The sequence below is a fragment of the Mus caroli genome, unplaced genomic scaffold (genome assembly GCF_978045245.1).
Source record: "Mus caroli unplaced genomic scaffold, Mus_caroli_1 scaffold_13, whole genome shotgun sequence".
In the NCBI taxonomy this organism is placed as follows: domain Eukaryota; kingdom Metazoa; phylum Chordata; class Mammalia; order Rodentia; family Muridae; genus Mus; species Mus caroli.
This window is the reverse complement of record NW_028227268.1, coordinates 49650171-49661655: the sequence shown is the minus strand read 5'-3', so window position 1 is coordinate 49661655 and position 11485 is coordinate 49650171. Positions and strand designations below refer to the sequence as shown.

At 47.5% G+C, this 11485-nt stretch overlaps 1 protein-coding gene across 2 annotated transcripts in view; it reads left to right on the top strand.

Moving 5' to 3' along the window:
* The first annotated feature begins 986 nt into the window (after positions 1-986).
* The window catches only part of Trpv3 (transient receptor potential cation channel subfamily V member 3), a 30277-nt gene continuing 19778 nt past the window's right edge, over positions 987-11485 (top strand). Inside the window, exons 1-5 of one of the 2 annotated variants that reach the window (XM_021177524.2) lie at positions 987-1108; positions 9232-9336; positions 9444-9530; positions 10223-10377; positions 11026-11202. In XM_021177524.2, the coding sequence (XP_021033183.1) occupies positions 990-1108; positions 9232-9336; positions 9444-9530; positions 10223-10377; positions 11026-11202 (643 nt within the window). In that variant the 5' untranslated portion in view covers positions 987-989. The remainder of the gene's footprint in view (positions 1109-9231; positions 9337-9443; positions 9531-10222; positions 10378-11025; positions 11203-11485) is intronic. The other variant, XM_021177525.2, reaches the window with a different exon arrangement.

The following is an 11485-nucleotide window of genomic DNA, read 5'->3' as shown; positions in this document are numbered from 1 at the left end:
CCGGTCTCTCTTGTCCCCATGGCCTGTTCTCCTTCAGGCTCTGTTGCCTATGTAACCCAGAACCTTTCCCTGCTCCCTGCTTCCCTGACATTAGTCTCAGCTTCCAAGTTCTGCTTGAGGGCTTCACAGTGTGGCTCAGCCTGCTGCCAAGCCCTTCGCTGCCAGGGCTCTCCATGAATTCATATAGGGTCTCCAGCTTCACCTCATTGAATTGTTTTGAGCCCTGGTCATTGTGCAGGCGGTGCCCCTAACCCAGATGGCATTTCTGCTTCATCCCAGTCTGTAAACCATCCTTTGAGATCCATTTCCTAGTCTCTTTGGAAGGTTTATCAATACTTTTTTCTAACTCAGCCCATACTGACCATTAGTAAAGCATGTTTGAACTGAAGGGTTGGTCTTCTATATCCTAGGGTAAGGGATTCTATTTCTTCTAGGTAAGAGGGTGTCTACCAGGGTGACATGGTTTGGCTGTGCTTAGCTTGTGGGGGAAGAACAAGAGAAGGGAAGTGAGTGAGCTGCAGAGACTACCAGCAGATGCTGAGAAATCCAAAACCCCCAGCTGTGTTATTCAGAGCAGCATCTAGAGCAAAGGAGGTGACATTGATGTCCTGTTAAGTGTTAAAGTTAAAGGTTCTGTGACCTTGACAAATAGATCTGAATACAAAGTCTTAGGTGGGACATTGAGAAAGCAAAGTCTTAGAAGTCTGTCTAGAGAGTAATATGGCAGGAGATGGTGATGGGCAGTTAGAGGCAGGGTGGTCCTTTTCTGGGTGCTATGCTGGGCTCTCCTGGTGCTTTGGAAGCTGGGACTATGGAAACTGTAGGGACAGTTTGCCTGTTCCCAAGAAAGGCTGGCAGCCTGGAAAGATAGGGAGTGAGCTCTCTCTTGGAAAGGTATAAGCAGGAGTTGGATGATATCCCATGAGAGTCTGAAGCCACCAGAAGTTACCTCTGCCCCTCAACCTCAGCATATGCTTTAGGTTCCAGCAATGAATGCCCACTCCAAGGAGATGGTGCCCCTCATGGGCAAAAGAACCACGGCACCTGGCGGGAACCCTGTTGTACTGACAGAGAAGAGGCCAGCAGATCTCACCCCTACCAAGAAGAGGTAAGACTGAAGGCTTGGGCCTGAGTGTTGTACAGTATGGGACACTGGAGGCATCCTCCAGGGATTCCTTGCTTCACACAGATTCAAGACTCTGTTATTTGGCATGGCCTGGTAACAGGCTGGGTATAATTGGAGGGACAGCACTGCATATCCAGGTGCCTTTGCTGAGGTCTTGATGACCGGTATAGGAAGAGGGTCTCCATGGAGGAGTTGGGGGCACCGAAGCAAGAACATTCAGGAAGACTCTTGGAGGGATAAGAGTTGCTGAAGCCATTCTTGAGAACAGGAGTAAAAGGTGGGTGCCATTCTAGGTAGTCAGGATCCTCAGGTGGGCATGTTTTTCTCTCTCACACAAGTGGCTTTCAATATACTGTGGGATCAAGTCTGTGTAATGGGATGTATTGGGAAAGCCTGGGAAGGCAGAAGGCACTGTGAGATGGATTCAATATTGTGCAAAGTAGAACTTATATTTACAAAACTTACAGAACAAAGCGTGTTTTGGGAGGTAGCAAAACAGGAGGCTCCTGGCACCCAAGGAAGGAGGTAGATGTTTTGGGCTAAACTGGATAAAGAGGATCATAGCTAACCAGAATATGCCTGGTTTGTCTCGTGGCCACTGTCAATTAACAAGCGGGGGCACATAATACTTTTGGCTGAGTTTTTTTTTTTTTTTTCTTTTGAGATAGGGTCTTGCTATTTTTCTCAGGCTGGTTTGGTACTTGATATAGAGCCAGAAAGTCTTGAACTTTGGATCCTTTACTTTCTGAGTGCTGGGATTGCAGGTGTGTAGCACCACACTCAGTTTCAGCTATTTCAATGGCTGTGTGTTTTGTAGGGCTTAAGATACATGGCCTGGTCAACTGGAGGGAAAATGGAGGTTACGACTGAGATGACTATAGTTGTGTCGAGCTGCACCTGTATATGAGGACACTACTAATGACATCGACTTAAAAGACACAGTTAATTGCCATTATGCTGACAATGTGGTGAGCACAGTCAGGGTGGTCAGTGCTCAGTGTGTGTTTTTGATTGTGTGGAGCTCCTGGGAGCTGGGCAGGGCTGGAGTGGTTTTGTCTCACTTTCAAGTTGAGGATATGGAGGATGCTGGGACAGAGAACAGCCTTCTAGATCTCCATGGCTGATCTTGCATTCTTCAGTTGATTGGATACCTTTCAGTTCGGCCAAGCTAGACCAAGAGGCTTGTTCAGCATGCTTTCCCTGGGTCAGGGTGGCTCCTGGTCTAGGATGGCTCATTTACCTTGCCTCTTTTGCCCTGATGATCCTCAGGTGAGGGCGGCATCATAGGTGATTTCTTGGAGAATAAGGACATAGGGAGATAGGAAATTTGGAAATGTTGCTCTGAATGACCCGTGTGAACAATGCATTAGGAGGATGTGCAGACAGGGAGACCCTGAGGAAGCTGTTGGGAGGCAGGTGAGGTCTGAGCCTGGGTGGTCAGAAATTCAGGAAAAGATGGATGAGAGTGGAGTTAGTCACAGGATCTCCTTGGGGTAAGAATAGAGAAGGAAGAGCTAGGAGATCCACCCTTCTAGGGCAGTAGCTCAGAAGGAAGGTGGGTCACCTCAGTCATAAGCCCATCAAAGGAGAAGCAAGGACAGGAGCAACGAGCCAAGTTCAGGTATGAAGTATCAATTAAGAGATGCCCAGAGGACACTTAAACAGAGCTCCCACCTTGGAGTTCGGGAGAGAAATCTGGGAGGCAGTAGAGGTGAGACAGGTAGCGTGGGAGTGGGGGAAGCCTAGAGCTTCATGGGCCCATCCAAGCCAATGTGGTCCACTTTTCTGGATCTCCTTCCTTTTCACTCTCAGGAGAGATTTGGGAATAGAGAAAGGATGTGGATAGGCTCTCAAAAAAATTTAAAAAGAAAGAAAGAAGACACACCACTACCACCACCAAAGGAACAACAACAACAACAACAACAGCAAGAACAACAGCAAACCCAAGTTCATCCATATCAGGCCCAGCTGAACTGTTTTTATTTGTTTGTTTGTTTGTTTGTTTGTTTGATTTTGTTTTTGTTTTGATGCCCATGTCTGTTCATGAACTTGTTTCAGGTTCAGAGTTATTGGCCAAATGATTGTGTACCCCAGCCAATAGTATGAGGTGTGACTTTGTCTCCTGAAATGGTGGTCCCAATGTCTTTTTGAGGGTCCTCATGTGAAGGTTTGAGCCTTTCCCTCAGAACTGAGTATAAGACTTGGTTCTAAAGAGAAGAAAGAAAATAAAGAATAAATTATATGTGAAGACAGAGTACAATGCCAGTCACCAGGGGGCTGTGAACTGATGGGAGGATTTACAGGATTTTCCAGGAGGTCTACAGGTCTACAGAGGGGAGGGATCTTTGGACCTGGGGGCTTTCCTGAGCCATCATATCATTCCTTGAATAGTTGCCACATTGGCCTCCTTATTGGGCCTTAGCTAAGCAAGGTGACATACAGGGTCAGAGAGCTGGCCTTGGGGAGTTTAGAGACTTGGACATTTTTTGGATCAAAACAAATGGTAGATAAGCTCCTATCTAGCCATAGGTTGCTTCCTGGTCTTGTATTTGTTTCTTCACAGTGACAGAAGTGGTGGAGAAATGATGTAAAGCTGTCTGTGCACCTGAGTTAACCACACCCAGGTTGTACCCTTTGGCCTAGACCAAAGGAATAAACAGTGAACATTTGCAGCAGGCAGGAGGCAGGAGGCATGTCATACGGTCCAGGCCTTACCATGTGCTTATGATGGTGGGTGGGATGTGGTTGTGTAGTGTCAAGTAGGGCAGGCGTGGGTCAGGACCCGCCTCCTGCATTAGTTCCTTGCCTAATCATTTGGCCTTCTCTAGCTAGGTTGTCCTCACTCTTCTCTTCACATCTTGTCCTTTGGGGTCCAAAGTTTTCCTTTTCCATAACAGACTTCTTGTCTATCCTAGGAGGCATTTCACATTCTTCTTTCTGCTTCAGGGCTCTTCCAGAACCATGACATATGGTATCCCAGTTACCACAGGTATCACAACACAGTCTCCCAATTCCTGTTCTCAGTGATAAGGGCCTTCATTGTTCTTGTATGCCTATAACCCAGTCTCTCCCTTAAGAGATTAAGTGGTCACTGGGACAAATGTGTCAACCATGGTTGCCATCTCTGAGGATGGGGGTCTCTGGAAGGGGTGATGGTCCCCTTCTTAGCCTCCCAGTTACATATACTGGACAACTGATTAGTTTTGAGTAAATGGATGAGTCAGAGTCAGTGAGGGGTCAGGCAAGGGAATGAAGTAGCATCTGAGCCAATGAGGAACCCATCCAGAGGCTCAGCACCGGCCAGGTCATTGCACGGTGAGATGATGCTTTCTCCCTTCCTTGGGGCCCTCAGTTTTGGGCCTGGGTGCTGAATACTTGCATTAGGTGACTTTTGGAGCCTCTCTTGATCTCTTGGAGGAGTCCAAGAGAAGATGGGACCTGGTGGAGGAGTGGCAGAAGAGCCCACTTCTGCTTTGTGTCTAAGACTGAGGAGGGGGTAGGAGAAGGTGAGAGCTTCAGTAGTTGGGAGCACAACCAGTCACAGGGAGGATTCTGTGTTAATCTGTCTGAGTATTGGTCTTATCCATAGATCTCTCCACCTTATCTACTTGATTGCTTATTATGTATCTATCCATCCATCCATCCATCCATCTATCTATTCTTTTACTATTTTATCATCTACCCACTATTCATCTTAGCTTATCTATCCTTCTGTCTGACCAGTCATTATTCCTTCTACTTGAGTACTTCTCACTCATCTCCTATCCTTTCCTTTTTATTTTTTAATTTTAGTTAATACATGTATTTATTTACTTTACATCCCGACTGAAGTTTCCCCTCCCTCCTCTCTTCCCAGTCTTCTTCTCCTCCACTCCCCCACATCCACTCTTCCTTTTCTTTTCAGAAAAGGTGAGGCCTCCCAGGGATATCAACCAGACTTGGCATATAAAATTGTAGTAAGACTAGGCATATCTTCTCCTATTGATGCTAGATGGGGCAGCCCAGTAAGGGGAAAGCATCTCAAAGGCAGACAACAGAGTCAGAGACAGCTCCTGCTCTTGCTATTAGGAGTCTCACAGGAGGACCAAACTACACAACTGTTACATATGTGTAGAGGGCCTACATCAGTCCCATGTGGGCTGTCAGGTTGGCGATTCAGTCTCTGTGGGCCCCTACAGGCACCTATCCATCCATATCTATTCAATGGGGTCTTTTGAGTTTCAGGACCACTGGTAGAGAATCAAGGTTGATTCTGGAAATTCAAGGAAAATGTCATCATAGTGCCTGCCATTGGGGAACTTATAGCTGCATGACACTGTATTGTCTAGAGCAAAGAATGAATTGGCCTATCAGTGCTATGCATCAGTCTCTTCTTGAAGCCAGTTTTGATCAACCCACTGGAATAGCAGGTCTGGAAAAGAAGGGAGTCTGCCTTTATCATAGCTACAGGACTATTGCCTGTCACACTGTAGGTACTTGATAAGTACCTGTGAGTAAAGCAGCCTCAAAGGCAGACTAGGTTCAAGGGAAGACCAGACCAAACTTTCTTGGAGAAAACCTATGGGCATGGGTTTGGAGATCCGTGTGGAGAAAATCTTAGCAATTCTCAACCAGGCTGTCTTGTGGCTGAGTGCTAGTGGACATGCTTGGGACTTCTGAGTCAGGCTGCCAGAGTGGAGCACGGCAGTGGTAGTTCAGGGTATGGTCATCTGACTGGCTGACCTCCAATGTCCCTTTTAGCTGGACAGCCCATAAGTGGATGATCTTGGAGTAGCTGGGAATCATCTGGCCTAATCAGTATCCCACCATCTGAGGATTCCTGGTCTAAAGATGGAGAACGCCCAGCTGGAGGTGGATACAGACCAGAACCCAGGTTTTGAGTCCCAGTCAAAGATTTTCTCCTCCCTTTGTTTTCTCTCTTTTGATATTTTCATCTCATTTGAAATATTTGCTTTTAGCTAGGGCCAGAATCTCAATCTCCCCCTCCCTCCCTCCCTCCCTCCCTCCCTCCCTCCCTCCCTCCCTCCCTCCCTCCCTCCCTCCCTCTGGCCTTACTCTCTTTCTCTTTCCTCCAACTCCCTCGACATATTCTTAACCTGTATCCCAGATGGAGCTTGAATAATCTTTCTGCCTCAGCTTCCTGAGCGTTTCATAGTGTGAGCCACCATGCCTGGAAGGAGGCTCCTCTTGATGGTCAAAAGCCAGGAGGGGGAGGGCCAGTGTGTCTTCTGCTCCATTTATCCCTTCTTTATAGATGCATGATAAGCTTCTGTGACTGAAGTGAGGGGAGGGACTTCCCAGTCAACCAGGATTTTCCTGACTGTCCTGATTGGATAGCCTCTTTTTAGCTAACCCTTGTGTGGATTTGGCTGCAAGCAGGTCCAGAGCACTAAGCTGAGAGCAGAGCAGTGTGCATCACTGTGCCAGTTACTAGCCTGGGCAGTGGGAAGCAGGTTCTATGGCCAACTGGAGTCAGCTCTAGGGGAAGGGGCTTACTCATCCTTAGCCTCAAATGCCTTGCCTGTAGACCGGGGCCCTGATCACAGCCTGCTGCTCTTCTCTCTGAACTTGAGCTGGGTGGAACTGCACTTTGGAACATCCTCTGTTCTGGGCCTGGGAAAGACTCAGGCAGCAAAGTGTTTAGGAGGGCCCTGTGCCTGAAGTCAGGTAGGCAGCTTACTGGGTGGGTCACATGGCCAACTGCAGCTTTGCTGCAGCAGCTGCAGGGTTGGGTGTACCACAACTGAGTACACCATCAGCTGATCCTCACCTTAATGCCATTGGAAGATTCACCTCCCAGTGTGTGACAGTGGTGTCCAAGGTCATGTGTGTCTCCATTTGTGGGTGTGGCAGGCCTTGGGCAGAGTGTCTGGCTTTTCTTGAGGTAGCATGTGTCTCCCAATCCATTGAAGCCTGAAGAGAAAGCTGGCCATGGTCTTGTCTCTTTCCCCCCACTGACTGGGGATGCTTTCTGAGCCCTCTCTCTCCTTTCTTTTTCATTGTTTTTCAATTATTATTATTATTATTATTAGCTTGTATATATCATTGCAAAGTTAGGGGTGTCATTATGACATTCATGCAATGTACATAATGTACTTTGATCACATTAGCCCCTCTTGCTACTTTTCTTTTTTTTATTAGATATTTTCTTTATTTACATTTCAAACATTATCACCTTTTCTAGTTTCCCCTCCAAAACCCCCCTATCCCTTCCCCCCTCCCCCAGCTCACCTACCCACCCACTCTTGCTTCTGGGCCCTGGCATTCCCCTATACTGGGGCATAGAACTGTCACAGGACCAAGGTCCTCTTCTCCAATTGATGACTGACTAGGCCATCTTCTGCTACATATGCAGTTAGAGCTATGAGTCCCACCTGTGTTTTCTTTGGTTGGTGGTTTAGTTCCAGGGAGCTCTGGGGGTACTGGTTAGTTCATATTGTTGTTCTTCCTATGGGGTTGCAAACCCCTTTAGCTCCTTGGGTACTTTCTCTAGCTCCTTCATTGGGGACCCTGTGCTCTGTCCCTCTTGCTATTTTTTAAAAAATAGATTTCGAACATTTATTTATATGTGAATATAGATTTAATATGTATATGGGTGTTTTGCCTACATGTAAGTCTATACATTCTGTGTGTAAAGTGCCCATAGAAGCCAGAAGAGAGAGGGTATAGAATCCCCTAGGACTGGAGTTACAGATGGTTGTGAGCCATGTGAGTGCTGGGAATTGAACCTGGGTCCTCTGGAAGAGCAGCCAGGCTCTTAATTGCTAAGCCATCTCTCCAGAATCCTTCTTATTCTTTCTCATTCCTTCTGCTATTATTATTATCCTTCTGCATCCCTAGCATCTCCACTTGTAGTTTAATGTGCCTTTTCTATATTGTGTGTTTCTAAGTCTGGCTTATTTCACTTAGCAGGCTCATCTCCAGTTCCATACATTTTCCTGAAAAATGATACAGAATCCCATTCTTCATGGCTGAATAGGACATCATTTTATTTACTTTATTTTTTCTAACATTGTATTTTTGTTGATTTTTTGGGAATTCCACATAACGCACCCTGGTCACTCTCAGTCCTCCCAGGTCCACCCCCTTACCCTGTGACTCTTTTTTAGGAAGATAAAAAGAAAGGGGGGAACATGTCCATGTTGAGAATACCATCTTTTAAAATATCATATTTTATCTGTTTATCTGTGTTATCAGCTTGGCTGACTCTATAACTCGGCTATTATGAATAGTGATGTAATGAACACGTGTCTGCAGGTGTCCTTGTAGGGAGCTAGCTTGGATTCTTTTTGCTGTAGACCTACAAATCTTAGAGCTGGATCATATGGAAGTGCTAATTTAAAAGTTTTGAGGAGCCTCCATACTGATTCCCACAGAGGCTGCGCTATTTTATATTACTTGCCAGAGGATGTGAGTGCTCTCTCCTTGTCTGTCCCATTTCTTAACACCGTTTGATGTTGCTTGTTATCTTGATAGCCATTCTCACATGATATATATATTCCTGCTATGTAGCACAGGCTGGCCTCGAACCTATGATTTTCCTGACTCAACCCTCTGAGTTATGAGATTGGGGCAGATGCCACCATGCCTGGTGGAGGATCCCCAGCCTAGGTCCCCAGCTCTCTGCCCTAGACTCCCTTTCTTAGTCCGTTTCCTGTTGTGATAAAGGGGCTAATGGGCAACAGGAGCAGCTGGGGTGACTCTGGCCCTTTCTCTTAAGTTGCTGGAAGACCTATGTGGATGTGAGTCCCCCTCTAAAAGGCTCTGCCTTCAGGCTCACATTCCAGGCACAGCTGGATGGAGATGGGAAACCCAGATTCTGTCTCCACGTTTTCATCTTTGGAAGACTATACTTGGGGACACCTGCAGATCCTCAGGTGCTGGGCCATGCCTAGTGATCCTTGTGGGCTCATCCACACAGTACTTCTAGAGCCATTTAGCCTCAGCCTAGAACCCAGAGTCTACTCCAACCTGGAGGGCTAGGCTAGGACAGATGGCACAAAGGCTAGGGCTCAGTATGAGCGGGTCCTCTGCGGCAAGGCTGCAGGACACAGGCAGACAGGCCCTGCCCCAGTTCTAATGGCCTTGGTTGGGTGTCCCTTCAGTGCACACTTCTTCCTGGAGATAGAAGGATTTGAGCCCAACCCCACGGTCACCAAGACCTCTCCACCCATCTTCTCCAAGCCGATGGACTCCAACATCCGGCAGTGGTGAGTACTGGCTGCTGGCCCGAACACATGGCTGGGCCTGGTGGTGGCACAGTAGCACCGTCCATTTCTAAATTTGTCTTACTCTTGTTCCTCTTCTCCATCTCCAGCCTCTCTGGCAACTGTGATGACATGGACTCTCCCCAGTCTCCTCAGGATGATGTGACAGAGACCCCATCCAATCCGAACAGTCCGAGGTAAGTGTGCCCCTTCCCCTTATCTCACTAATCACAGAAGGGGTGGGCATCACAGGGTGGACTGCACAGGAAAGAAAAAGAAGCCATCATCTCTGGAGAGTTGGGACAAACACCTGGAGTCCCAGGCCATGGTTGTGGCATGTGACATTTTGTAGAGCAGAGTGAAATATCAGAAAATTATAAAATTATTTCTGTTCATTATAAAACATTCAAACAATACACAAAAGAAAAAGGACTTCAGCATAAACTACACAATTGTGTACATTTAAAATCTATTTACACAGAACATTTTTGCAAGAACACATACAAGTGAAAGGAGACACATCTGCATTATAGTAATAGTCTATTTGGAGTGTGGGGGCAGGAGGGATAGATGGAAATGTTCAGATATGGAGATGAAAGGGAGTGTTCTCTTCCCCTAGTTCCATAGTTCAAAGTAATGGTTACAATAGACATACATCCTTTTTGATCATCCCCATGTGTATGCAGGTGTATTCTGATCAATGTGATTACATATGGATTGGAAAGGTAACTTGACCAAACACAGAACACAAGCATGGTCATTGGCAAAGATGTAGGAGGCATAGGAGTTGGAGCAGTGGCCCGGAAACTAGTAGCTCTGGTGGTGGAGAGGAAGAGGATTGGAGTGGGAGGTGAACACAGGATGAATTCACAATGCCTTCTGGTCTTAGCGCAAACCTGGCCAAGGAAGAACAGAGGCAGAAGAAGAAGCGACTGAAGAAGCGCATCTTCGCGGCTGTGTCCGAGGGCTGCGTTGGGGAGCTGCGGGAACTCCTGCAGGATCTGCAGGACCTCTGCAGGAGGCGCCGCGGCCTGGATGTGCCTGGTCAGTGCCCGACCCTGGCATAAAGTGCAGGCCCCAGGGACCGTGATTGGGTTGGCTTGGCCCCTGCTCTATCTCTTGTGGGGCTGGAGCATGAGGCACCTTGGATATTGGGATAGCAATCTTGTGCTTGACTTAGAGGACCATGGGGAGTCACGGATGGGTTTAGGCAGGAAGAGGGCGTGGTCTGGCTACTGTGTGGAGTAAATCAGGAAAGGGTTGTTGTTCTAAAGTGTTGGGACCCTGAAGCAGACCTGGGGACTGGGGGGATGGGGGTGTTCCTCGGGCATTGACAGGAATTAAAGGCTTTGGGAGTCCATAGCTGTTGGGGGATCAAGGGGAGAAGAAGGTTGATGGTGAGGTGCCAAGATGCACTTTTAGACCACGAGGAGGGATATGATGGGGATTTACGCACCAACATGGGCAGCTAGGCTTCAGGTGACATTGTCTTTCTGCCAGATGGTAGAGAGCCTTGAATAGCAAGTCAGGAAGGGAGCTGGAGGACTGGGGAGAGGAAAAAAGAGGATCTGGTAGTACAGGATTGGGGGCCCCCAGTGCAGGGTAGAGGGCATGTTTCCAAGGTGTGAGGCTGCAGCTTCCACTGTTCTGTCTGTCCTTCCTGCCCCTGCCTTTATCCTTGACTGTCTGCAGACTTCCTCATGCACAAGCTGACAGCCTCAGACACTGGGAAGACCTGCCTGATGAAGGCTTTGCTCAACATCAATCCCAACACCAAAGAGATTGTGCGGATTCTGCTTGCCTTTGCCGAGGAGAACGACATCCTGGACAGGTTCATCAACGCTGAGTACACGGAAGAGGCCTATGAAGGTACCTGAAGGCAGAGGCAACCTAAGGGCAAGGGAAAGAGGTTGGGATTTCCCAAGGTGGGTGTGGCTACAGATACAGTCCATCTTGCCTCACAGAGGCACTTTGGCTACGGAGAAGTCAAATATGTGGCAGGCACCCATCTTAGCCTTCCTTTTCCCTGTAAATAATGCTGAGCGTGGGCAAACAAGTCAGGAAACCTTGATGCTCGTAAAAAGGCGACTCTATATGGAATGTGCCAGGAACAGAAGTAAAGATGATGTAATGTGACAGAAAGTGACTGGAG